Source organism: Takifugu rubripes, chromosome 22, assembly GCF_901000725.2.
Source record: "Takifugu rubripes chromosome 22, fTakRub1.2, whole genome shotgun sequence".
Taxonomy (NCBI): Eukaryota; Metazoa; Chordata; class Actinopteri; order Tetraodontiformes; family Tetraodontidae; genus Takifugu; species Takifugu rubripes.
The window spans coordinates 10,332,627-10,358,568 of record NC_042306.1 but is presented as its reverse complement, the minus strand read 5'-3'; the positions used below and the strand labels follow the sequence as shown (position 1 = coordinate 10,358,568).

Sequence of the window (25,942 nt, the reverse complement as noted above, 5' to 3'; positions counted from 1 at the left end):
TTGTCATTTGGCCTCCCACTGAACGCACTGAATTGACGATGACAAATAAAATACACATTTTCCAACAAGTTAGCTTTGAACCTTGAGGCAAAAATTCTTACCTTTTGACACGCTGGCCGGGGGATTTATCAGCGTCATCTCCTACTCCATCTGCTGTCCTCCCACCACTTCATTAGTCAAACCATGCAGCTGCTCCAAGGTTCAGTTTAATTTCCTGGTGGGTGACGTGCTCGGGGGATTTTTAACGATAAGTGAACAGAAAAGCTGATTCACATAGCTCAAGGAGACAGCAAGGAGGAGGACTCCTCATCAGATTGAGACCTAAAGAGACAGAAGACTTGGACAGTGTTCTCAGGATCACCTCTGCAGGACTGCAGCTAGTTTGAAACTCATCCCAATTATTTTGCGTTTTCATCGTCCTCACAAATGCAACAAGGCACAAATTAATGACTGGTGTTATCAGGGTCTGAAACAGATCGCCAGAAAACACTTTATTGTGACTGTAAGTGGGAAAAAAAGTCAGAAATAAATAAAAACAAAATGGTGCAACATATTTGGTCATTTTCATAGAGGTAAGATCAGTCTGTGGGGCTTGAATTCAATAAATACGCTTGCGATGTCCATCGCCGAGTCACATCTTTGTCGTCTGACACACCAAACACACTGGGTCAAGTTCTTATAAAACAGGAATCGTTGTCATTAAAATGTCATATACAATGTTTTAAAGCAAAATTTCAGTAGTTGAGCCAAATTCCACATAAAATGATGGAAAATAAATGTAAAAATAATGCAGACCTCACCAGACACGGACCAATTAAAATCCATCAATTCTATCTACACAACCGTGTTTGCCACATCTTTGGAGGGGGGGGGTGCCTTTATTAGCACTTTAAAAGGAGGTGAAATTTGTCTTTACTATAAAATAAGTCCCAGTTTTGACAGATTCCATCCGTTCATCCGCTGAAGCAGTCCGATCTGTTTCAGAACCACCTCCTGCCCAGTTTCCCCTTTAAACACCTCGCAGCCTCAGCTGAGCCGAGCGTCTGGCAGAGTTCGTCTCGGCTAAACACCTGAAATGAGACGCGCGTCCATCCCCGCTTCAGCCGCTGGGTCTCATCAGCGTCACGTTGTGAGGTTCCTAGATGTGAGAGGTCAGTGTGGACGTTTACGCGTTGCTGGCAGCGTTCTCATTGCTGGGTGAGCTGGAAGAGGACGAGGATGAAGAGGTGGGGGAATAGTTCATTCCTGCTAGCTCTGGTGAGTCTGTGGCTGTGTTCTGTCCGCTGAGGCTTTTCCTGCACACTGGACACGTGTCATGCTGGAGGAAACAAAGACAGGTGAGACCCAGAAGCGGTATTTGCAGAACTTTACTGCATCTGAACAGGTTTCTTACGACTGCACTTAGCTTCTACCGGGCCTATTCTAAGCACACGGGCTGTACACACCTGCTCCAGCCACGGTACGATACAGTCATTGTGAAACAAGTGATTGCAGGGCAGCTGTCGGACGCTCTCCTCCACGCTGTAGTCCTCTTTGCATACCGGACACTCTAAACCAGCACCTGAACAAACAGAAGGCGACACGCTGTCTGTGGCAGGTCAAGCTGTGCTGGGGTGCACGACTCATTTTCTAGTTCATGGGCTCAACTCCGGATTCCACAACTGGTTGTCTGGTCTAAAAAAAACATGACTTGGCATTTTTATTTTCATCTATTCAGGAAACAAGAGGCTGCAGCCGCCTTTGACCTTTCAAACACAACTACTTGATTGATGAAACTTGATTTTTGGTTCTAATTTAGACTAAACCAACAGAGCAAGAAATACCAGAGACCAGAGGTTTACATTCAGGATCATAAGATCACTTATGTGTGTGTGTGTGTGTGTGTGTGTGTGTGTGTATATACACAGGTGAAAATACAACGCTGACAAAACAGAATCCAATGTCAGAGTTAAGTCATTCGATTAATCATAAGGGGAGAGTGGTCACATACCAACGTGCTCCTCTGTGATGGAGATGATGGGTAAGCTTTTTATCCTTTCTTTGTCTGCAGGAGGGGGCCCTGTGTTTTCAAACTGGTTTAATAACTAAATGTGGAGAAAGAGCAAAAACGGTCCCATCATTTATCTTATTTTTACCTCATTTATACAGCTCTTTAACCTCCTCTGATACCTGTGTAATAATTGCATCAAGGCCATTTGCTCCCCATGCATAATCCATTGGATTGGAATGTAGCATACCCCTGGAAAAGAAGACGGTCGTGGGGAAAAATGAATACAAACCACCATATTTGAAACCTAGGAACAATGCATGACGTGTACTTATTCTTACCATGGTCCCATCCCAATGTTTGGCATGGATGTAGGGGCTATGATTCCATTTACTAGTTGTTGGATAATTCTGTGTGCAGGAAAAGAAGATAATACAAACACTCATCAGCATGTGAAGCTTTAATTGTTTTCACAGTTTTTCGTGGACTCCCACAAATATCTCACCCCTCTAACGTAGGCACTCCTTCGTGGCGTGCGCTCTGCCGTCGGGAAACGTGCCGACCCCGCGGCTGCCTCGCACCGTATCTTTGCCGCGATGCCATTTCTCGCTCTCTCCTGTTTTCCGTTTCTCGGTTGTCCTCGGCGGGCAGCTGCGTTCTAAGGTCAAAGCTTTCGTCAAAAATCCCGAGGGTAAAGGGACCATAGCCGGAGGGAAAGGTGAAGAAATGCTGGTGATCCGCGTTCTAGATGAAAACACAGAGGTGACGTTAGACGACGGTGGAGGCGGCGAAGCAGAGTTTTAGCACGTTACCTCAGACAGGGAGTGGTTGTGGTGGCGGGTGGAAGATGTGGATGCAGACCCATTTTCCGACCTGGACGGACACATTTAACACACTTAAATCTCGGAAAACACAAAACCTAGCGAACACGGGAAAAATCCCCACGTACCGTCTTTCTTCCGACAGCTCCTCGATGAAGCCAGATTCACAAACCGGACAGGTATAGTCCTGGAATGAGAAAGAAACATGTGCTTCAGCCTCCAAGGTGTGGTTTTTAATATTTTGAGGAGGTGTACTGTTCTAAAATCGGTAACCTAACAGCTGAGGTAGGTGTAAGAAGATTCCCATCGATGAGAGAACCTCAAGAATCTGTGACAGAGAAACTGCTTGTTGCCACCATAGATAGATAGATATCCAGCTTTTATACTTGTAATCAAAACTCAAATCCCCCCCCTCCTGAATGTCAAGACATCAAATGGTTTTTGGAAACACATGAGCAGATACTTGGTTTTTTTGCCCATAGCTTATGCGTGGCCTCTGATAAACCTTTAGACTGTTCACTTGCGGGTGTAATCTAGTAACCACATCACGCTACGCATCAACACACATTACAGTGCAACACTTGACAACTTAAACGGCTGTCAAGCCCGCACCGCTATCGCCTATAGGGCGTGCTAACTAGCGTAGCTATACAGTAGCGGTGGGGCGATGTGAGCGGCGGCTCCGAAAAATATAACCGACAGAAGCTGAAGAACCGGCCCCCGTTTAAAGTTCGACAAATGTGCCTCTAATGCTCTTACCGGCAAACGCGGGCTGATTTCTTTTGAACACCGGTGACAAAAAAACCGGCCGGACCGTAGAGAAGCTTCAGCCATTTCTGAGCAGACCTGGTCGTGGGAGGATTCACGGAAAGCATCAAGGGACAAACCTCGTTTTTTGTTTTTTTTGCAACGAGAACGAGGAAAAAAACGGAAATATCCCACTTATTTCAATAACAGATCGTTTCACAATAAGAGTGTAATGGACAACTTCCGCTAAATGTTTGCTTTTAGTAAAGCCATGTAATAGTAATCTGTTCCTTTTCAGGTCACCATTTCCTGAAAATGTTATTGAAATTCATTCCTAGTCTTTCCGAGGAATTTTAACCGCCGGCCATCGCATAACCTTAGCGGGGGTATTTGGATCAAATTGAAGGGCAATACCAACAATGGACTGCAGGGGGCAGCACTTTGTTACTAGTCCGTATTGCTGATGACTCGAAGGACTCGAAGAAGTCAGCCGCCTTCGTCCATATACAGCGGCAGGTCCTGAGTCGCGTTACTTCTCAGTTCCTTCAGAGTGTTTTTTTTTTAAGAAATACATTATTCTTTTTCATCTGCATCATGGAGTCCGGTGATGCAGGTAAAAGTTTCCTAAAACTGATGAAGATGTTAATGCAAAATGTGCTACCGATTTCAGGAGGTAGCGACTGAGTAGCTAGCTAACCTAGCTTATGATGGAAGCGCTAGGTTGTTAGTTGGTAGTAGTCTTTAGTTAAATCATATATGGGTACTTGTAATTGTGTTTGTCAAATCTTAAGACTTGGCTGATTCTTGTTGTGTTCCTGTATATGTTTGGGTTTTGGAATGACTTTGGAATGCCATAAATGTTACAAGAATGTGTGACTGGTTTAGCAGATGTTGTGACTGTCATATTTCATTTCATGATGTGTGTATTTTTAATTTTATGCATTAGCACGAGGAGGGTGGAAGCCCCGGCCTGGACAGCAACAGAAAAATAAGTCTAATTTTAGTATTCTACGTCAAGAGAAGCTGATCGCAGAGAAGAAAAAGGAGATCGAGGCCAGAATCTCGGAGCAGGCAAAAATCTCTGTCCAAGCTCCGAGCAAACCCCAGTCTCCAAGGTAACGGTACACTGTATGGAACTGCACAATGTTGTCACAGTGGAATCGGGTGCACGTTTGAAGTGATGTCTGAAATACGTGTCCTGTGATTGACTATTCATCACCATTAATGCAAATTCCCAAAGAGTTTTCTCTGTTTCAAATTCAACCAGATTTTTTTTTTTTTACTAGTTCCAGCAGTTTTTTGAGTGATCAAGGACCTTCTTCAAACAAGTTTGCAAATGATGGCAGTTTTTTACAGCAGTTCATGAAGATGCAGAAGGAAAAATCCAACAGTGTGTCTGGTTAGTAACCTAAAGATTATCCAGTTTAACCTCTGTTGTCTGCCCTGCATGGAGAACTGTGGACATTTTCATAATGGGACACTAGAAGAGGCAGAAAATGTTGGATTATTACTTCATTTGGCTGATAAAGTGCCTTCAGATTGCCTTCAATAAATCCTCTGACAGTTTTCCAGTTCTGTTTGGGATGCAGACATCATGAAGAAGCCACCAAGGTTCTATATTTGTTAATGGGCACTCCTGCTCATTCCAGGTTCTCCCAGTGAATCCAAAAGTCAGTCGACACCACAAAAAAAGACTGTTCTTGTCGGAAAGCGTCCTGGCCTCGGAGTCGGTAGCATGCTTAGTCAGTTCAAGAACTACACACAGACCAAGAAGAATCCTGTTCTCAGCGTGCGACCGAGCGTTTTTTGCTCTCCAGATGATGAAGACGAAGACGAAGACCTTGATTACTCCCAATACCTTGAAATGAAAGGTAATTTAGTGCCTCTGTTACCAGTAGCAGTAGCCGCTGCGATCTTTGGTGATCTGGTACTCACACGCTGCTTAAAGTCTCTCCACCAGAGGACACAGACACCAGACTTATTATCGAGAAGATGGCCTCTTTCGTGGCAGAAGGTGGGCCTGAATTAGAGAGAAAAGCTCGGGACGACTACAAGGACAACCCTGTTTTCACGTAAGCTCCGAGGCCATTGCAGCACAGTCTGATAGAATCACATTTGCCGCATCTCATTTCCATTCGCGTATTTGTCTCCAAGGTTTTTATTTGACAAGGGCAGCATGGAGCACCTCTACTTCAAAAAGAAGGTTGCAGAAATGAGGAAGGATTTGCTCAGACAGGAGAACGCGTCGGGTAATGGTAGGTTTCCATTTTCTAAACTAGGGATTGGCTGAAAAGATTGAAAGGAGGGTGTTGCTTTATCGTAGAGGACTAAAAGGGAAACGAGTCTCCCTCTTGTGTTTGTGTGTATGACGAGGACCGTCGTGTAACTGCAGCCTGACCTGATTGTGAATGTTAGCATGGTGTCAGAGAGAAAACTCGCATTAAATGTGTTACTTGGTTTGTTACTGTAAAGAATCAGTCCTCCATTCACCCCCCCCCCCCTCCTGTCCCTCCTTGCTCCTCTTCTTATCCTCTATCGGCTCTAGACTGGTGGTGTGTGAGGGCTGGTTGAATACGGTACAGTAGTAAGAGTGTGAATTGAGTCCCAGTACTGATAGGCTGCTTAAAGTCTCCCCCCCAGTGGATGCAGAATCCAAGGAAATGGCTGAGAAGCTAGCCAGGTTTGTGGCGGAAAGCGGTCCCGAGGTGGAGGCCATGACCGTCGAGCACAACCGGGACAACCCCGCCTTCAGGTCAGTCGCCGCGAACCTCGCCGTTTCCTGACGTCGTCGCTCTGCTGCTCACCGCCGGCGTCTCCTCTGATGCCGCCGCAGTTTCTTATACGACCAGCACAGTCAGGTCCACCGCTTCTACAAAGAGAGAGTGCAGGAGTATCGCGCCGCTGCAGCCCAGAGCGTCTCGGCGCCGGCACCAACGGCAGCGGCGCCGCCGACTGTGAACCACCCCGCTGTGACCGGCGGTCAGGAGGCAGAACCTGTGCCTGTCAAAAGAAAGAGGAAGAGCAGGTGGGGGTCTGAAGACGACAAGGTCAACCTGCCCATGCCCTCCATCGTCATTCCCCAGGAGATAAACCTTCCAGACCCCAATGCGCCGTCTCTCTCCGGTACGTCAGAGCTTTGGATCTGAAACCGTTTTAACTTTGGATCGTCTCTTCGTAATGAATTCTTGACTTTTCTGGGTGTTGTGGGTTTCAGCCCAGGAGCTACGAGGGCTTGGATACACCAAAGGGAAGCCTGTTGGTCTGGTGGGAGTGACAGAACTATCGGATGACCAGAAGAAGCAGATCAAAGAGCAGCAAGATGTAGGAAACGCTTAAAATTCTCACCCTGTCCTCCGGTTTCTCCACACCACCATGAACGCGTGTGCGCTGCTTCCTCACAGATGCAGGAGATGTACGACATCATCATGAAGCACAAGCGCACGATGGCGGAGATGCAGATCATGTGGGAGAAGGCCGTCAGAGACCATCAGCACGAGTACGACAGCGACGAAGAGGTGGACCAGCAAGCGGGCACTTGGGAGCACCGCCTCCGCAAGATGGAGATGGAGAAGACTCGCGGTGAGGCTGAGCGGGGAGGGTGGGGGGGTCAGGAGCGGGGAGGGTGGGGGGGTCAGGAGCAGCGAGTTTATGATGTTGGGCCTTGTCTGTTCCTCTCCAGAGTGGGCGGAGTCTCTGACAGAGATGGGCAAAGGGAAACACTTTATTGGGGACTTCCTCCCCCCCGAGGAGCTGGAGAAGTTCATGGAGACCTTCAAGGCGCTGAAGGTCGGTTTTCCTGTTGTTATTGAAGCAGAGGTGTGGGGGGAGGGGAGTGTGAAGGCTGACGGAGGTGAGTCTCCGCTCCTGCAGGAAGGTCGTGACCCCGACTACTCTGAGTACAAAGAGTTCAAGCTGACGGTGGAGAATCTGGGCTTCCGGATGCTGATGAAGATGGGCTGGAAGGAGGGTGAAGGTCTGGGCAGCGACAGCCAGGGAATCAAGGCCCCCGTTAACAAGTACGCATGTCTGGCAGAGAGGCAGAATTCTCTCTCTCATCCCTCCTCTCTCTCCTCTCTCATTCTCTCATATCCTTCCTCTCTCATCTCTCCTCTCTCATCCCTCCTCTCTCATCCCTCCTCTCTCTCCTCTCTCGTTCTCTCATATCCTTCCTCTCTCATCTCTCCTCTCTCATCCCTCCTCTCTCATCCCTCCTCTCTCTCCTCTCTCGTTCTCTCATATCCTTCCTCTCTCATCTCTCCTCTCTCATCTCTCCTCTCTCATCCCTCCTCTCTCATCCCTCCTCTCTCTCCTCTCTCATTCTCTCATATCCTTCCTCTCTCATCCCTCCTCTCATTTGCTCTCATATTCCTCCTCTCTCTCCTCTCTCACCCCTCCCCTCTCTCTCCCTCTCATATCCTTCCTCTCTCATCCCTCCTCTCTCCTCTCTCATCCCTCCCCTCTCTCATCCCTCCTCTCACTCGCTCTCTCTCATCCCTCCACTCACTCACTCTCTCATCCCTCCCCTCATTCACTCTCTCATCCCTCTTGCTCTCTCATCCCTTTTCATCTTATGTCTTTCTCATGTCTCACTCTCCTGCATGTATCTCTTTCCTTCACATCTTTCTTTCATCTTCCTGTTTCTTATGCCTCTCTCTCCTCTCATCTGTCTCTTATCTTTCTTTCTCATCTCTTCCCTTCCTATTTCCTCTTCATACCCCTCTCTCTTTCCTCCTCATCTCTTCCATCTCCCTCCCTCTTGTACATCTTTCTCATCCCCCTCTCATTTTTCCTCCTTTCTCTCATCTCCCTCTCATTTCTGCCCCTCTCTCATATGTTTCTCCCTACTGTAACCCCCCCCCCTCTCTCATATCCTGTCCCGTCTCTGTCTCTCCCTCCAGGGGGGTAACAGCCTCTAACGGTGCTGGTTTCGGGATCGAACGGCCGGCCGAGCTGACGAAAGCTGATGACGAGTACGACGCCTTCAGGAAGCGGATGATGCTAGCGTACCGCTTCAGGCCCAACCCCCTGGTGAGACCCGTCTCATGACGCCACTGAACGCCCACCCCTCCCTCCTAACAGAATCAAGGTTTGCAGCTAATCTCGTGTCTGTCCTGTTCCTGCAGAATAATCCTCGGAGGCCGTATTACTGAGACCGCTTTTCCTCCCATTCTAACGACCTTCGAGGGCCGCCACAACCCTTCCTGCTCCAGAAAACCAGCTGCTGCACTACACAGATATCACATCAGCGTGTGGACACTAGAACCGTCAGCGGGTTGTGTCCCCTGTCGGTTTACTCATTAAAATCCATTTTTATTTATCCGCTCATCCCTGGCGTCGAAGAAATAAAAACGGCCAGTTTGCAGAGTTTACAGTTCCCCGTTCACACCTGTAATCGGATGTTCATGCATGTTTTCATCAGTGGGTGCTCTGTGAGTGGATGCAGACTGGAACTAGTCCCAGTTAACCGGGTTCAGCTGGTCGGTGGTGCTGGGTGAAACCGGACCTTCAGCCTGTAAAGATGGCGTTACAGCGGATGAATATAACTTTAAAACACCCCAGGATGCAGGACTGCGGCTCCATTCGTCCATGTTGATGCACATTTGTTCCGCAAGGATGCATTTGATTGTAAATCTGTGTCTATTCTTCAATAAAAGACAAAAGAGGTCCATGAACAAGCCGCCCACACCTGGAGATGTTGTGCCAACTTGTTTCATTAGATGCCTCCTGAGAAACCCAGACGTCCGCATGGGATTATAGTGATTAATTGAAACTAAATGCGGTTGTAATGCGGTTTTGAACCCCCCTGGCAGCACTAATGGCCGCTTCGTGGCAGGAGAAAGTTCGCTTTGACGCATTAATGTATGGGCTGTCAGCGCGGGGGGGGGAGGTAAACAAGATGGCGACAACCTGAGGGGCAAGAATAAGAGTCAGAAAACTGCACTGACATCTTATCATATCCAGACGGGACGTCGGGTTTCACCCAGGAGCGACAATTACAGCTGAACTGGGGCGGAAACGGTGTCCGTGTGGATCTACTCTAGGTGAGACCTGGTAGTTGAAGTTTACTGGTTAGCGTGTTGGGTAGCTGGCTAGCAATTTACATGGGTATGTGAACGACTTGCTAGCCAAAGCAACTCCGATTAGCCCGCTTTACATGGTTTGTTTCTCCGCCGACGGAGGCGGTTTTTGATTTTGGTGTGGGGGGGACGGACCTTGGGACGTTTTGTGGTGAGCACGTCGCAGTGGGTTTCGTGTTTTATTACACACGGGGCTCTGTCGGCGACACAGAGTGAGCTTTGCTAACAATCACAACGCCAGGTAAAGTTCCCGAGCTAACGCCGCACAACCCCATTTAGCTGTAGTTGTGTGACGACGTTTTGCTTGTGTTGCCCGGTTGTGCGTCGTTGGAGCTCAGCGACACTAAATCAATCTAGGTTGTTTTAAATCAGGCTTCCGTGTGTAAACCTGGCTGGAGGTGTGCCCAGCGAGCCGCCACGAAGTGACAGTTAACGCCGATAAACTAGCATAACTCATTCAAGCAGCGGCGCTGCTAGCCAAATAGCTGGCTAATAGTTTACCTTTGTAACATTTGTTTGTTAAAGTGGACACAATCGGTTTTCAAGCGAATCTCCCAGAAAGCGTGCCGATTAGTATTCGCAAGGTTAATCGGAACCCCGTTAATGTTAAGTACCGTACACGAGCACGGGCAGATCTTTTCCGAATAGCGCTAAATAAAAAAAAAAAAGGCTTTGGGTAATTTCGCGTCGTACATTTGGAATAACTGTCGTCCTTTTCAGGTACTTGCTGCAAAAACTTGGCGGCATGGCAGACACCTGAGGACGGTTGGACAGGGATCGGTTGAAGGGGCCCCTGGGGGTCAGGCCGCCACCGCTGCTGTGTGAGACCACACAGCTTGGATTTCCCGACCTGTTCGTGCAAGAACATTGGCGGAAATTCCTCAAGAATGGACCTTTTGAGGATGTCATTGAAGCAAGACCTCCTTCCTCCAACTGAGGCTGAACGGTATTAATCTCTGAGAACTTAAGAGTCGCTCTTATATCTTTAAAATCACCACAAACGGCACCTGTCAGACATTGTACGGAATGCACATATGAGGTACTGACGTTCCTGGACCCTCTGCTAGGACCTCTGCAATTAAGAGATGTTTACGTGTTGGGATTGAGTCCCCCTTCCACTGTATCCCCCCCACTCAGGCCTTAATAACTCCCCCTTCCATGTTCAGTGTTTTTGTGCATCACTTGTTTGCCGTCTCGTGGAATTAAAACCCGCGGCTCAGAGCCGAGAGGTTAGCGGCGGATTACCCCCCCCCCCTTCCCCTTCCCCTCCCGCAGCGGCTGAAGAATATTCTCGCACGGGACCGAAAGTAGGGGGAACCAGCCATGAGCGCCGCCGAGCTGCATCACCTCGACTACCTGAACGAGAACGAGCTGATGGAGATGGACACGTTCATCCACCGCATCGACTCCACGGAGGTGATCTACCAGCCCAGGAGGAAGCGGGCGAAGCTGATCGGGAAGTATCTGATGGGAGACCTCCTCGGGGAGGGGTCGTACGGCAAAGTGAAGGAGATGCTGGACTCGGAGACGCTTTGCCGCAGGGCCGTTAAGATCCTGAAGAAGAAGAAGTTGAGGAGGATTCCTAACGGAGAAGCTAATGTGAAAAAGTAAGTTTGCTCTTTTTGATTTTAGTTTTTCCCTCTCTTCCACGTATTCTTCCACCCTCTAACGGCAGGTTCCATCCTCTGATAAAACTCTTGTGTCCTCTCCTATCAGACAACCATCAACAATCACAAAATCTTGTTAAATGTAATCTCTGCTGCGTTGACTCGTCAGGACGCTCAGATTCGATCCCAGTAACAGCCGGACGCTAACACGGATGCTGCCGCCTCGTCGGCATCGTCGCCTCTTATCTGAAACCCGTGAACACGTTGGCGTCCACCTTCAGTGTCGCCCAGGCCAGAGTTATTCCTGTTCTATTAGCGCTTCCCTCCTAGATAACATCACAGATCTGGCCGCAGCTTTGCACAGACTTGTCATTTTCCTTCACCGTTCTCCCCCTGCCCCCTTTGCTGGAGGCTCGGTGTTTCTCAGTAGGAGGAGGCAGACACCAGTAATCTGTTTGTGTGTGGAAACTCTGGAATTCCGGCCTCACCATTCCAGCCCGATTAGCGTTCCTGTCGCTGCGACACTTCCTGTTTTGTCAGGGTCGGCATTTGTGCGGACACGCTCGGTCGGGATCGAGCAGATCGCCGTCTTTGTTTCCACAGCGATGGTCAAAGACGGATATTATCTGACAGCGCGCACACGCAACACACACACACCCTGTCAGATGTGTAGTTGGGATTGTGCTGTTGTTGCCATGGAAGTCACTGCTGAACTCTTGACCTTTAGCTGCAGCCGCCGCGGGCCTTGAACACAAGGTCCGTGGCTGCTGCAGCCACGATGTGAAGCAAAGGCCACGTTTCAGAAACCATTTGCATAAACGGCGCGGCGGCGCGTCCTTCACGTTTTAACCCCGGCCCGTGCCAGCGCAGTGCTCCTGCGACGCGTGCACAGTCTGAGGGGAATCGTGCCGACGGGCTGTCGAAAAGGAGGAGAACCGCGACACAAACTGTGGTTTTCCGCCCACAGAGCTGCCAGCTGCGGCTCCCAAATCCTGCACAACCGCCTGTTTTTAATCGAGAAAGTTAAATTAAGTGCTGCTTTGTGCGCCGGCCGCCCAGGCTAATGTGATTAGCACAGCAGTAAAACAAATGATAATAGTCGCGCCTGCAATTGTGAGGGGGGGGGGGGCGTTTATTTCTTCTGCCCGCATGCAAATGTCCCTCTCCGAGCGGGACGCAGAGCTCTTCCCGTTATTCCCAGCTTCACCGGTGCCGTGAGTCACGACGGCTGAATGTTAACAGAACAGCCGACTTATTTCTTTGTGTTGACAGGGAAATACAGCTGCTAAGGAGACTCCAACACAAGAACGTGATCCAGTTGGTTGACGTTCTCTACAACGAAGAGAAGCAGAAAATATATCCTTCCGCCCAGTTTTCAACCTCCCTGTGTCCCTCTGAATACCTGCGTGTTCGCTAACTAATCCCCTTAACTCCCCGCTCACGTATATGGTGATGGAGTATTGCGTTTGTGGGATGCAAGAAATGTTGGACAGCGTCCCAGAGAAAAGGTTTCCAGTATTTCAAGCTCACGGGTGAGTCTGGCAGGTCTCCCTCTTGGTTTCCTGGTTTTTCAGCCACTCTGCTATATTTAGTTTGGGCAGAGATTCCTTCAGGCCTAAGTTTAGACCCTGGACTGCTGCCGTAGCCCAGCAGAAATGAAGGTCCATTCAGTCCCGGAGACACGCCCCTCAGTCTGACTCTCTTATTTTCAGGTACTTTTGCCAACTTTTAGATGGCCTTGAATATTTGCACAGCCAGGGAATCGTTCACAAAGACATTAAACCAGGAAATCTGCTGCTGACCACAGACGGGGCGCTCAAAATCTCTGACCTGGGAGTCGCGGAGGTGAGTCCCGGCTGCCTCCGCCCGCACGGCCTCCTGTGGCGTTTGTTTGCTGTAGCGGCGTCGCCGCTGGCTCTGTTTTTCAGGCCCTTCATCCTTTTGCGGAGGACGACACCTGTCGAACCAGTCAGGGCTCCCCGGCCTTCCAGCCACCAGAGATCGCCAACGGACTGGACACCTTTTCAGGGTTTAAAGTGGACATTTGGTCCGCTGGAGTAACACTGTGAGCGCCCTGTCGTTGACTAGGATGCTGTGAAGAGCTTCTCGCCACTAACGCACTCCTACCATCTTCCTTCAGATACAACATTACAACAAGTCTGTATCCATTCGAGGGGGACAACATCTATAAGCTATTTGAGAACATTGGAAAAGGAGATTACACTGTTCCAGAAGAATGTGGACCTCTCCTGTCGGACCTGCTGCGAGGTCGGTGTGCACAGGATCCTGCTCCTGATTATTTATAGAAATAATTATTTTTATAAACGCATATTTGATTTAATGCTGCTAAATGACCTCGGTAGCCAGTAGGTGGCGCTGTGTCCCCAGTTACTCTGATGCTGGGCGGGAAGGTTTCCTCCAAAGTGTAGAAATCCCTCCGACTGTCTGACGTATCTTCCATTGATGTGGAGCAGAATACTAAACGGTTCATCCACCGACATCGTACTACCGCAAAGCTTTTCCCTGCTCCAAAAACCCCAGTCAAGCCAATAATCACACGAATAAATGAGAAATAAAAAAGGGATTGTCACAAAAGGCCCATCAATTAAGTCAATTTCATAGTGTTTGGCGATTTAAAGTGACCCTTTTCATAATAAGTTCTATTTAACCTGTAATCTCACACTGGTATTGAGGAGGAAACGGGGGCGAAAGCTTCTGGACTCTTCCAGGTTGTGGACCTCATCCTCCCTCCATCCTCCATTTTATGTGAGCAAATCTGTGATGACGCAGCGGCTAAGAGATGTTCCGTAATTACATGGTCTAAAATAAGACCAGGGCTACAAAAGATGTCCTTCAGCCGCCACAGCCCCACTATCAGCACTCTGCATGCTGCCCCTCTCTGCTTACTGGGAGACAATTGCATTATTAGGTCTAGATGGGTGCTGCATCACTGCTGCCTTATCACTGACATCCTGCCCCCCCCCCCCACACGCTCACTTCACATTATGATAATTAAGGGACAAAGTCTCCATTGTGTCTCAGCAGTTGGACACCTCATGCCGGTGGCTCCGTATTTTACCTGTGATCTCCTTTTCTAGCTTTATCTGACGGTGCTGTGGCCTCTCAACAGTGTTTGCTCTTTTGTGTCGTGCAGGAATGCTCGAGTACGACCCTGCAAAAAGGTTCTCCATACAGAAAATAAGGCAACACAGGCAAGAGCTTCATTATTTGTCATTTGTTGACCCGTTTACGGCTCTGGGTTTACGTCGGATTTAAATATCTTCGCGCCTGTGTTCTCCAGCTGGGTGCGTAAGAAACACCCTCCGTCCGAGTCCCCCGTGCCCATCCCTGCCAGCGCAGAGTGCAGGGACCCGTGGCGGAGCATGACGGTGGTGCCCTACCTGGAGGACCTGCACGGCTACGCGGAGGAGGACGATGACGAGCTCTACGACGGAGAAGACGAGATCATATACACTCAGGACTTCACAGTGCCAGGTGAGTGACACCCAGGGCGGACGTCATGATTCATGCGAGGGAGAATGTCGTGAATGGTCCGATGACGTACCCGGGGTTTGCCCCCCCCCAACCCTGTGACCTAGCAGCATTTAACAGAAAGGGGAGGGGCTGCGTGGGTGGGTGGCTGCATCAGTCTGCAAACACCAGTGTTTTTATGAGCGTTAATCACATTGCACACACTGCCAGATGTGTGCTCATTCAGGGAAGGACATTTTCACAAACATTAAAATGTTGCCAGGGACGTGAAGTCACACCGATGCGCGTTGCATGCGTACGCTCCTGCGTATGTATGGATACTACACCGAGATGTTTACAGTCCACAAATGTGCGTCTACAGGCTCCCCGGCATTCAGCAGAATCAGTATCAACATTTTTTGAAGATTTTTAACATTTATTTCCCAGCTCCTCTTTCTATATGCCCCCCCCCAAAGAGTTCTGATCCTTTAACGGTTGCTAGGCAACTGCTGCTACTGTTACATGCGCTGGTCTCGGGTATCTGGAAGTGTTGCCCCACATAAAACCCAAACGGGGGTGCAGAATGTGAATGAAGTGGGCTAAAAATAGTGTGCTTGAAATGTGAATGGATTTTCCAGGCTCCACTCCAGCACCGTTATTTATTCAAGGCATTCAAGGCATTATCCGACAGATAGTTAACGCCACCACTCGGCTATTGAGGATCCTAAATGTGTTTTTTATTCAGGACAAGTGGCGGATGATAATCTGGATGAGGGAAGCGCGGACCACAGCCCAGCTCTGGCCAAGCCAGTGTGTGTCAACGGGACAGAGGCGGCGTCTCTGAACAGCAAAGCCAAAGCTGAACGCCGGTCCTCCTCTTCATCCAACCCTTCACGCAAAGGAGTTTCTACAGCCAGCAAGATCCGCAAGCTCTCTACATGCAAACAGCAGTGACAGAAACAGCCCGCCTGGTGAGCGCCTTCACGCCGTGCATCAAAAATGCTTTTATTTTGTAAAATCCGCACAAGAACACATTCAGAACAGGGGCAGCAGATCTGGATGAGAAGAGGGAGCCGAGGGGGGAGTTGTGTTGGTCTACAGGACGCTCACTAGAAGCAAACACACGGGCCGTTTCCTATACAATCACAAAAACCGGATCATTTCCATGCTTTTATTCTGAAAGACCTCCGCAGAAACGACCGCAGCATCATTTTCTGCTTTTTAAAACAACAGCGCTCCAAAAACGCCGGCCTCACCGGCTCCGAATCATGTAATTTCGGGATCATCGCTGACCCTCGTGTTGCTGCCGAGGGTGGCTACTGTCGATGGTGCAGGCGGTTGTCATCTTCTCTGTTGGGCCGCCACCCACGGTTTGCTCTTTTCAATCTCTCACACATACAACGCGCTCGCAGAGCGATGCTGTTTGTCATGGCTGCATTGCAGAGATGTTGTGTGTTAATCTGTTCTGGGGATGACTCACCCCGCATGAGAAGAAGTGGGCTGTGTGCTCCTTCTCCTCCTCTCTTTTTCTTTGCAACACCAATGAATGCTTTTATTTTCTATCTTCTGGTATCTTCCTCTGAACCATCTCTTTATATCTGCTCCCCTCGCAGGTTGATCTGCCCTGATTCCTCTGCCTGGAGCCCACACTTTAAGAGAAACCTGCTGACGTTACCCCCCCACCCCAACAACACACGCATACACACACACACACCAACACATCCTGGCCCACCGGCCTCTTTAAGATGTGGCATGAGTGACGAAGAGGAAGACAGCATGAGATGTTCTGTTATTTTCTTTCTCCATGACTGAGACACTGGCTGCGAATATGGCGTTTTCCCCCCTTTTTGTCCTTCAGTCGTGTCATCTGTCCTCTTCACCCTCTCCAGAGATCCGATCATCGCGTTGGGCATTTGAAACCCCGCCAGCACCGTTATCACCTTTGGTTTTCACAGAACCCTCAAGGCAATTTTTAAGACTCATTGTGATGTGATTAAAAAAAAAACGTATTAAAGGCGAAACCACACCAAAAACACCGAATAATAATTCTATATTCAGAGCTACGACGAGACGAGTAAGATAGTCCCACCACCCTCGTAACGACTGCATGCTGTACAGAGCTTGAAGAAAGGGAAAGTGCTTCAGAGCCGCCGCCAGATGTTGGAATATATAGTTTTTGTTTTGTTTTTTTCCCAATGAATATTTTATAATTATTATTTATATAAAATATGTCCCAACCAGGCCATTTTGTTGGATGATCATTTCCGTTAAACAGCCCGCCGTTATCCTCATTATCACGCTACATTTGCCTGTATAGGCGTCAAATTTACTTTCCTCTGTCCGTTCGGTGCCATAATCACCCAGGAACCCTTCTCCAGCAAAGCTCTTTGTTGTGCTGATCACATCAGCTGGCCCAGCCCCCCATCCCCCCCAACACACACACACACCAGCACCACACTTGTGCAGCCGTCGTCAGCCCCTGCTCGGAATAGATCAGAGAGCAGGTGAGTCACAAATCTGAGGGAGGGAAGAGATGGGCGCTTATAGCCTCAGCGGCTCTGCGGGCCGGGACGTGGGGAGAATCGCAGCTGTCAGGTTAGCCGGAGCCTCTTCCGCCGTGGGGGTCGACGGGGATTTGCACGGGCAGTGAACGCGTCACGCTGGGTTTTTTGGTTTGTTTTTTAATGCTGAAATTCAAACGGAATTAACATGTGCCTCCGCCGGTCTTTAAAAAGGTGACAGACGCTTAAATCTTCTGCTCTCGTCTTCAGAATAAAAGTTTAATTTTTTTTTCCCTCTAAGTGATATGAGTCTCGCATGTACAACCTGTGCGGAAGAAGCCGTTTCCCGGGCAACGGTGTACACTCTAACCCCCTTGGACGTAATCATCAGTTTGTGTCGTTCAAATTTAAAGAATGAGACAGCCTGCCAGTTAAGGTGATATAAAAACTGGGATTTACCCTTGTTAATATGATTGCAAACCAACAGAGATCCTGACCTCACAGTTCTTTAGTTATAATTTAGATTTATTTAAAGAAAATGGCCTGTGGTGGTCAAGGAGGACACCTTGAAGGGTTTACGATGTTCCTACTTCTGAGGTTTGTTACCCCCGCGGATCTGTACAGTATTCACACAGACCTACACGTAGGGACATACAGTAGCATGCTGAGAATTCCTCCACATCTGTTTTTTTTTTCTGTGTGACTTTTCTTTTTAAAAGACAGACTTCTATTTTCAAAGCTATGCGAATGAATGCGTTTCGTCGTGATGGTGGTCACATGGTATCACAGTGGAACATAAGGTCTGAATGGACATGCTGGAAGATCTAAAACATCCAAGTTCTGTCTATGAATGTCTGCGACGCATCGGGCCGTATTTACATGAACCGTGATCCATGAAGGGGACGCTAATCAAAGACATGATGGAGCTTCTTTTTTTAAGTCCGCTGACTACAATTGAATCTGAAATAAATGATGAAGCAGAAGGTGGTTTGTTTTTGTCAGGTTAACTGGGACTGAAGCCAGGTGAGGCCGTGTGAGAGACTCTAAGCGCCTGATCCGTCTCTCCCTGGCCCCGCAGGCCGCCGTAGAGCCTCTCCTCCACCGACGCCGCCAGCTTGTCCGCCAGGTCCGACTCCGCCGGGAGGGAAGCTTCTGACAAAATAGCTTGACTGCTGTTGTTGTTCCGGTTGTCCACTCTGGGGTCCATGTGGCTCTCCCGTGCCGCCGCAGTGGTCGAAGCCCGGCTGATTGTGCTTTCCGTGTCGTTTGTGGTTGCGTGGCCACCGGACGCTCTGCGGCTCTGCGCCGTGTCTGCGGCGCCGCCTGCGTCCCCTTCGCTCGGACGGTCGCTGTCCTCCGTGCCGACTTTGGCTGCTTCCTCGCAAGCTGCAACCTCGCTGGCTTCTTCGTCCGCGGCGCTCGCAATGCGTGAGAGTGTGCTGTGATACCTGGTGTCCAGAGGGTACCCGGCGCTGTCGCCGCGCCTCAGCGGCGTGAACCTCTGCCTCTCCAAGGACGGGGAGTATCTGCCCCCGTCACCTGACCCTGGGTCACTGTATTGCTTATGTCTCTGCCATTGTTTCCGGAGGTGGACTCTGGATCTGTGCCTGGTGCGCATCGGAGAATCCTGTTGGTCAAATCTGGGATCGTGTCTGAGGAACTCGTTGAAAAGAGCGTCCGTCTTCTCGTCGATGCTGTAGTCTCGGTGCCGAAGGCGGGGTTTGTGAGGGCTGGAGGCCGACGGGATGACCTTCATCAGTGGAGACCCCAGCTGTGGTTGTGGATCCTGATGGGATTTGGGTTGTTCCTGAGGAGGACTCGGCTGGGCGCAGGTCTTCGGTTTCTCCTCGGCGCCCTCTTTCATCTCGTCCTCCAGCTCCTCCTGGAAGAGCTTGGCCTCGATGCTCTCGCACACCGAGCCTTTCCTCCCAGAGCTGGTAAAGAACATCCTCCTCTCGGACGCCGTCTTCCCCCGAGGAGCTCCAGGAGTCCCGAACAGACGCATTTCCTCGGGGGCTCGGGATGGCGCCTCGATGGAGGCATAGCCACTGTCCATCTGAAGGAGCTTACGGTTACCCGCCTCAGCCTCTCCCCCAACTCCGTTTCCCATGTCATTGTCTCCTCTGGTGACTCCGTCCAAAACGTCCGCTTCCACGTCTCCTTCAGGGTCGTCATCCAAGTCTTGCGACAGGCAGCTGTCCAGGCCGGAGCGACCTCCTGCGCCGCAGAGGGACGAGATGCTGTCGGCGTCACTGCGGACGGACTCGTGATCTGTGCTGCTCTGGTCTGAAGACACATATTGTTCCAGGGACGCTCTCAAGCTCCAGATGTCTCTATACAAAGAGGGAGCCACCTCCAAACTCTCCTGGCGAATCACGAAGGAAAGCGATGAGCCTGAGTCAGCCCTTCCTCTGACCACGGCCTCTGAGATCGATTCATCTCCATCTTCTACTTCTTCTCCTGTCCTCTTCCTCACATGTGATGCCACCTGCTCCATCTCCGTATTTTTGGTTGATCTTCCCAGTATGGCGGCTTCTTTCTTCTCTTCTTCTGTAACTTCTGTCCTTCTGATTGACCCAAAGTTTGTTTCCTCTTCTTCTGTCAGATGTTCTGTGGCCTCCTTTGGCTGCTGGGAGTGAACACCAGCTGCTGGGATGTCCACCTTTGCGGTACCACTACCGCCGCCCACCTCCAGGTTCAGCCTGCACAGATAAACCGTCATTTAATCGGTATTTCACGGCGCATCACGTGGCATCGCGAGAAAGAACGCACCTGTTGTGAAAGTCCAAGTTTCCCGGGTGGGACAGGGATTCTGCTGAGAGAGCCTGGAGGCCCCCGGCCTGGCTGGGTGTGCGAGCAACAGAGTCGATGACCTCATCTCGCAGCGGAGGGGAGTCGTCTCCGGTGTGGTCGGCAGTTTCACTCGCTGCCCTCTGCCTCTGGAAGGGTCTCCTCTTCGGAGATCCTGACGTGAGACCGTAAAGGACAACGTAAAGCTTTTCACTGTCCTTTAAACAACTTCAGAAGTGGTCATCATTCATGACGTTTAGCCAAACCTTTGGCATCCAGACTAGCAGCCCTGTGGCTGCTGTCAAACTTCCATCTCTTAAAGTAAGGCCCCGCCCCCTCCAAACTCGCATGGCGCCGCAGCTTAGAAAGGAACTGTAGAACCGAGGTTTGGCCTGGCACTTGTGTTCTCGTCCCCTTTTCCTTCTCCGCCTCTCGCCTGTCCCTGATGGCCTCCATCTGAGAGGAGCAAGAAAGAACGAGAGCAGCGGCGGAACCTGATGAGATTTTTCGGGTTGGTTGAACAAGCCGAGATGAATCGGGGCGGGGGGGCAAAGCCTTTATGGGATTGTGCTTTTTCATGCTGTGAGCAGCAGTGTCCTTAGCATGTAAATCTGAAGCAAACAAAAAAATAATACCCAGCTGTTGATCAGATAAAAGCTTTTTAAATAGAACCAGTGGTTTGGTTTAGAGTCTTCTTGGCATCAGTGCAGGAGGAAGCATAAAGTCCTACATTTTCAGCCATTTTTGGACACGATAATGAGGTGCATTTTCAACCATCTGCCGTGAGTGAGATCTAAAGCCACTTCAGCTGCGGTTTTAGCATCTATAGCAGGTAATCCAGTGAATATTCCTCTGCATTTGAATGCATCTGCATTCATTCCTTCATCACCCCACATGTTGGAGAAGGTGAAACTCACTGTTTGGGACCTCTCCTTCATGGTTACGGAAGCCTGTCCGGGCCCCAGCTCCAGGATTGTGGAGTGGCACGTATCTCCTGGCAGACCCCCACTGAGGCCCTGCCCAGTCCAGTCCAGGGCTTGTCTCTCACTGGGCTGGAGACGGGAATCAGTCCAAGTTAGAGACGCTTGGATGCAGTCAGGTGGGGGTAAGGTGATGGCAGCTCACCTGGTAGATGGTGACGGGGAGGTTGGGAGACGCGGTCTCGCTGATGTTGTTGGTGCTGCTCCCTGCTGAGTCGCATTCCATGATGGTAAGAATCTTCAGGTCGCAGGGAGCCGGCGGCAGGTGTAAGTGTGTCAGCCGGGCCTTCTTGAGGTGGTGAAAGTCTCCCTCTGTCAGCGTGTACCTGAGAAACAGGCACCGGGACGGTTGGTTAGAACCTGTCACGGCTGCTTAGCGCAGATGTCGATAAAAGAGGATCACTACCTGCGCACTTTGTCGCTTTGAGTCGTCTTCTCCTTCTCATAAAGTGCAGATTCATTGAAAGAGACTCTTCGGCCGGTATAACCAGTGGAGACGAAGCGCTCGGACTCTCCATCGTGACAGCTGGCGGCTGAGAGGGCGTCTGATTCGTCCAGGTGAATGGTGATTTCTGGGAGAGGGAGACACTGGAAGCGAACCCTGCGCGCCAGCAGAAACGTTTAAACGAATCTTCACGCCGCTCCTACCTTGAGTGGGCTGAGAGTCTTCCGCGTAGGTGGTGTTTGTCTTCTCGAGGTCATCGCTGGCCCTGAACGGGGGCAAGACTCCACAGTCAGTTTCACAATCATCACACCAAAAAGACGCGGAATCTCCGTTTGCGCTTCCGACGCGGCCCTCGCACCTGGAGTAGCGGCGGCCGCCCATGCAGCAGCGGTGGCAGAAGAGGAGCAGCAGAGAGAGCAGGACCAGGGTCCCCCCGGCAAAGATGCTCAGCAGCACCAGCAGCAGCACATAGTTCTCCGCCTGGCCTGCAGACACGGGCACCTCCTGGGGAAGAAGCACGGGAGCCTGTAAAGACTGCGTGTATAGTAATGGAGGAGTGATCAGCAGAGTCCAAGTATTTCCCACTGGATCCGTGCGTTTGCTTTCTTTGTCTTAGTTAGAGGCGGTGGGTGATTTATAGGCAGGTCAAAGAAAGTAAGGTAACAATTTCCAGATGCTAGTGAGCCATAAAACCAACACCCGCACGTACACAGAGACCAGATGAACATAAAAATAAACAGTATACGCGTGAATAGTGAAGCCTGCAGCAACAATCTGCTCAACCTTGATGGTCTGCGGCCTCTGTAACTGCGGGTGTTACACAATAACTAATTGGAGTGCAATATTCCTGTAATAGCACCAGCATTGTAAACCTGGCCTCTGCGCCAATCCTGCTGGGACAATAATACAGTTTTCTGCCTATTTCTTTCCTCCCTTTTCTCCAGTGAAGAATCTCTACGCCGCGCCAGGGTGTCGCATAAGTGTTGTAACGTTTAATAAGGACCATAATCGAGGCTGGAGAAAATGTTCTCCTCTCCCTCAGCGACGTTCATGCGCGCAACTCCCGCAGCTCCGGCTCTGTCTTCACGTAGCTGACAGCGCGGCTGTCCTGTTCTCCACTCTCCCTGATTAATAGTCTTGGCTGAGTGAGCTTGGGGGATGCTAATCGAAACGTCAGTGAGACCCTTAATTCAATTTCCCGGCTCCTCTCAATGAGAGAGAAGCGAGGCCTCCGCAAGCTAAAAATGGAAATCCGAGGAGGATGCAGACGCACATGAGCAATCCCCACACCAGACTTTCCTGGCTCCTCTTCCCATGGAGAACCTTTTACACCCCCCACCCCCCCACCCCCTCCTAAAAAACAAGACAAACGTTTTAAGAAGCCTTGAGGAACTCATAAAACTCCTCGCTGGATATATATAAAACAATTAAATTAGCATTTGAACAAAAGAAGCAGCACAGGAAAAACTGTGTTGCAATTATGGGGCACACACACACACACACACGTGTGTGTGCGTGCACGCAGAGGAAAACGCCAAGCTTGTCAAAGTGCCTGTTTTTCCAAGCTCAGCCGAACAGGGAGAACAGTTTAATCAATCAAATGGAGGGACAGCTGAGCTATTTTCTCCCTTCAAGCTTTCTAACGCACATTGTCTGGCGACCGGCCGTCAGTTCTCCCATCGGACGGACAGATTGACGGACAGACAGACGCCTCTAACTGCCCAGGAATCACCCACCGCCACCCTCCCTGCTTCAGCTACTCTTCCATCCATGCAAAGGGCGGAGTGAAGATGCAAGGTGTGTAAAGTCGTGGTTGCTACTCACAGTGGAGTTCTCCGTCAGACTTGGAAGAGCAGCCAAAGCATTGCTCATGGTCCAGGTCAGCGAGAGAGAGCCCTGCAGAGGTCAGACACAGCCGTCACCGCCCAATATCAACTTAAGTGCCGAGGGGGGGGGGTTGATTTTACAGTCAAACTGGTTTCTGAAGCTGGCTTCAGTCATTCCATGACAGTAACATGATTATTCACACGGGCTGGAGCTGGTGTAACACCGATTACTGCATTCTTAGTCGTGCTGGCGACTCTGCAGCACACACCCAGAACATGTGAGTGTCCCGTTTTATGTAATATTACATACATACTGGAGGCACGAGATGGAGACAAAGAGGAGCATCCTGGCCGTATAGAAACAGCATAAACAAAACGATAGAATCCTGTTTATTGGCATTAAATCGGCTTTATACAAATATATTTCCCTGGGAAGACTCTAGTAATATATATGGTCGTTGCTGTTTATCTGTATGTGTGTGGCCGTGTAGTGTATGTGTGTGGCCGTGCGTGCGTGAGCGCGGGAGTGTGAGCGGTTCAGGTTCCAGTGACTTGATGGTGATGGTCACATCATCTCTTATTTGGACAGATGGTCGGACGCACGGCGCGGACAGACAGATTCCGTCACTGTAGTGATGCCTGGCTGTTTCGCGCAGCGTGCGCTGACATAGGATGAGGGGGGGGAGGGGGGGGGGGGGGTGCAGCTGATGGTGTTCCGATCTGTCTTACGGTTTATATAGGCGGTGTTGGAGCAGCTTCCCTCCGCTCTGTGCAGGCTGACTACAGCGAGCCGCTGCAGCCGGCGGCGCCCAGCGGCAGCAGCGGCAGCAGCCTCAGCACCACTGTCTTCCTCTCTCCGGTGAAAAACCGCCGACCGGGGCTGTCCCACATTCTCGCGTCGTCCGTTGGCACCCTGTGGGAAACAGATCAGGGCTGAATCCTTCGTGGGCCGGACACGGAGGCTCCCCTCTGTGGTCCCCGGGCGCCCCTCACTGCAATTCGAATCCAGCGAGTATCTGAAGCCGAGGCGCACCAGCCATCCCTCATTTTACATAACAGAGGAGATAACATCGCCTGAACTGGGACAGGTCCGGATGAGACCCGGCCCGGGATCGGACTCACCTGTCTGTAGACTCCGGTCCAGCCTGGCCCGTCTGCATACTTCAGTTTGGGCTCCAAAACGCGACTGTAGTTATGAATGAACCCTCACGCGATAGGACACACCCACCAACAGCGGACCACGTGACCACCGCTGACGTTGGCGGAGGAGGCTGATGATGCGGGCTGGAGGAGAAAATCCGTCCTCATTCACAGCAGATGCTCATGAATGACAATCCTCTTCCGAGGCGAAAGATCGGTTGGTTTGGATTTAGTGTTTGCCATCGGTCCAGACATGTCGATTTTTTTTATATCTTCAATATACTTTGGTCTCCTCGTTTAATGTGGCAGTTTTGCTATTTCGAGGTCAAGAGACGGGCACTAGTTGGAGTAATGTCACATTTGACCACACGGTGGCAGCCCTTCCCCATTGTATCTATCTATCTATCTATCTATCTATCTATCTATCTATCTATCTATCTATCTATCTATCTATCTATCTATCTATCTATCTATCTATCTATCTATCTATCTATCTTCATGAGGGTCGACATTTGAAAACGATCTAAATTGCCACCATTGTCGGTTTTTCTATGTATTTAGATATTTATATAGAGGATCTGGCTGTTGTTTTGAAGGCAGAAAGGCCTCTTTATTTTATTCTTTTGTATTTCTCAGTGCAACAAACATGCAGTCAAAGCACCGTGAATTCTTTGAATTCCACCTCTAGAATTTCAGGAACTCTCGGTAGAACATAATAGAACATCTGGGAAATGGTGCCAGAGAGGCCGAGTAGGGGTGATATAAACGAGGAGAGAATGTACACGGAATGTGTGTGTGCGTGTGTGTGTGTGTGTGTGTGGGTTCCAGGATGGGTGACGTCAGCACTGCGTCTGCGCTTGCTCTGGAGAGCAGGACATCCTGTGGAATTGTTCTCGGCTAGGTCTGAGGAATGAAAAGCAGCCATCTCTCCCTTCTCGCTCATGTGTGTGAGATGTTGTACAGACCTGAGAAGGAGGATGTGAAGGATGGTCCAAGGAGACGGGGAGGACAAAATTCCACTGAGAAACCAAGTGCATCCAATAATTGCAAAGGTCACTATAATCAAGAAAAGCTTATTAATTCCTTTTTAAATTGCAGTGGTTCAGCAAAAATGTTAATGTGTCTACACAAAGTGTGCCCAGAATACTGATGACATAATGACTGATTAAACAATGATTCGTTTAATTAGACCACAGAGGAATAGTTTTATTTTGACGCACAGGTTGAAACACGGCGAGAAAAATGTGTCTGAGCGTTAGTGAGGGCGGGGGCGGATCAAGGAAAAGAGGTAGGCGATATGACGCACGCTGGATAAAGTGTGTGTGTGGAGGGGTGCAGCTATTTTTAGCCGCCATTAAGAGAGGCATATTAGCTACATTTCTGTGACCTCCCAGGCTTCCTACGTCACTTTACTCCAGGCTGCTCCTCCTCACCCTGCGATTGTGACAGGTGCATCCTGACATCCTGTGGCGGACCTGATACTGGACTGGAATGCTAAGCAGCTGAAGTGAAAATACAGGATACAAAGAGCCGTCCAAAACGGCGTCTGT

General features: G+C 49.9%; 4 protein-coding genes across 6 annotated transcripts; 2 read left to right on the top strand and 2 right to left on the bottom strand.

Moving 5' to 3' along the window:
- Positions 1-447: 447 nt before the first annotated feature.
- Positions 448-3,694, bottom strand: rnf126 (ring finger protein 126). The gene is made up of 9 exons (XM_003975624.3): positions 3,568-3,694; positions 2,937-2,995; positions 2,800-2,860; positions 2,493-2,731; positions 2,329-2,397; positions 2,170-2,239; positions 1,991-2,084; positions 1,446-1,561; positions 448-1,318 (listed from the first exon to the last, which is right to left on the bottom strand). Exons 1-9 carry the CDS (start codon positions 3,640-3,642, stop codon positions 1,166-1,168), a joined length of 936 nt encoding a protein of 311 aa, XP_003975673.2. The 5' UTR covers positions 3,643-3,694; the 3' UTR covers positions 448-1,165.
- A 315-nt stretch (positions 3,695-4,009) lies between these two features.
- On the top strand, positions 4,010-9,246 carry sugp1 (SURP and G patch domain containing 1). Of its 2 annotated transcripts, XM_011616480.2 has the most exons (14): positions 4,010-4,168; positions 4,502-4,670; positions 4,842-4,954; positions 5,205-5,426; positions 5,504-5,627; positions 5,710-5,810; positions 6,184-6,307; positions 6,389-6,678; positions 6,770-6,876; positions 6,957-7,134; positions 7,235-7,341; positions 7,426-7,571; positions 8,454-8,583; positions 8,679-9,246. In XM_011616480.2, the coding sequence occupies exons 1-14, from the start codon at positions 4,150-4,152 to the stop codon at positions 8,703-8,705; spliced, it is 1,857 nt and encodes a 618-aa protein (XP_011614782.2). In that variant the 5' UTR covers positions 4,010-4,149; the 3' UTR covers positions 8,706-9,246. The 2 variants fall into 2 exon arrangements, with proteins under 2 accessions (XP_011614782.2, XP_029686507.1); XM_029830647.1 differs by lacking the exon at positions 4,010-4,168 and having other exon boundaries at positions 4,544-4,670; positions 4,823-4,954.
- Positions 9,247-9,412: 166 nt separating this feature from the next.
- Positions 9,413-16,951, top strand: stk11 (serine/threonine kinase 11). Of its 2 annotated transcripts, none has more exons than XM_003975625.3 (11): positions 9,413-9,596; positions 10,353-11,239; positions 12,512-12,595; positions 12,682-12,771; positions 12,952-13,084; positions 13,168-13,304; positions 13,380-13,507; positions 14,394-14,451; positions 14,541-14,734; positions 15,456-15,681; positions 16,324-16,951. In XM_003975625.3, the coding sequence occupies exons 2-10, from the start codon at positions 10,956-10,958 to the stop codon at positions 15,662-15,664; spliced, it is 1,317 nt and encodes a 438-aa protein (XP_003975674.1). In that variant the 5' UTR covers positions 9,413-9,596; positions 10,353-10,955; the 3' UTR covers positions 15,665-15,681; positions 16,324-16,951. The 2 variants fall into 2 exon arrangements, with proteins under 2 accessions (XP_003975674.1, XP_011614781.1); XM_011616479.2 differs by lacking the exon at positions 9,413-9,596 and adding an exon at positions 9,652-9,873.
- Positions 16,952-18,178: 1,227 nt separating this feature from the next.
- On the bottom strand, positions 18,179-24,522 carry cbarpa (CACN subunit beta associated regulatory protein a). Its single transcript, XM_029830646.1, has 11 exons — positions 24,375-24,522; positions 23,982-24,165; positions 23,251-23,322; positions 21,785-21,930; positions 21,630-21,691; positions 21,388-21,553; positions 21,127-21,307; positions 20,919-21,053; positions 20,268-20,457; positions 19,984-20,176; positions 18,179-19,913 (listed from the first exon to the last, which is right to left on the bottom strand). The coding sequence occupies exons 3-11, from the start codon at positions 23,296-23,298 to the stop codon at positions 18,215-18,217; spliced, it is 2,820 nt and encodes a 939-aa protein (XP_029686506.1). The 5' UTR covers positions 23,299-23,322; positions 23,982-24,165; positions 24,375-24,522; the 3' UTR covers positions 18,179-18,214.
- Positions 24,523-25,942: the final 1,420 nt, after the last annotated feature.

Bases quoted from the DNA above. Each gene is read 5' to 3' on its own strand.
- rnf126 (XM_003975624.3), bottom strand. From the start codon at position 3,642: ATGGCTGAAGCTTCTCTACGGTCCGGCCGGTTTTTTTGTCACCGGTGT. The intron at 2,996-3,567 runs GTAAGAGCATTA...TTCTCATTCCAG, and splicing joins AAATCAGCCCGCGTTTGCCG to GACTATACCTGTCCGGTTTG. The intron at 2,861-2,936 runs GTACGTGGGGAT...GTGTCCGTCCAG, and splicing joins GAGCTGTCGGAAGAAAGACG to GTCGGAAAATGGGTCTGCAT.
- sugp1 (XM_011616480.2), top strand. The intron at 5,427-5,503 runs GTAATTTAGTGC...CGCTGCTTAAAG, and splicing joins CCAATACCTTGAAATGAAAG to TCTCTCCACCAGAGGACACA. The intron at 5,811-6,183 runs GTAGGTTTCCAT...GGCTGCTTAAAG, and splicing joins GGAGAACGCGTCGGGTAATG to TCTCCCCCCCAGTGGATGCA.
- stk11 (XM_003975625.3), top strand. From the start codon at position 10,956: ATGAGCGCCGCCGAGCTGCATCACCTCGACTACCTGAACGAGAACGAG. The intron at 12,772-12,951 runs GTGAGTCTGGCA...TCTTATTTTCAG, and splicing joins CCAGTATTTCAAGCTCACGG to GTACTTTTGCCAACTTTTAG. The intron at 13,508-14,393 runs GTCGGTGTGCAC...TGTGTCGTGCAG, and splicing joins CCTGTCGGACCTGCTGCGAG to GAATGCTCGAGTACGACCCT.
- cbarpa (XM_029830646.1), bottom strand. From the start codon at position 23,298: ATGAGCAATGCTTTGGCTGCTCTTCCAAGTCTGACGGAGAACTCCACT. The intron at 21,054-21,126 runs GTGAGCTGCCAT...TCCCGTCTCCAG, and splicing joins TCCCCGTCACCATCTACCAG to CCCAGTGAGAGACAAGCCCT. The intron at 20,177-20,267 runs GTTTGGCTAAAC...GTCTCACGTCAG, and splicing joins TGCTAGTCTGGATGCCAAAG to GATCTCCGAAGAGGAGACCC.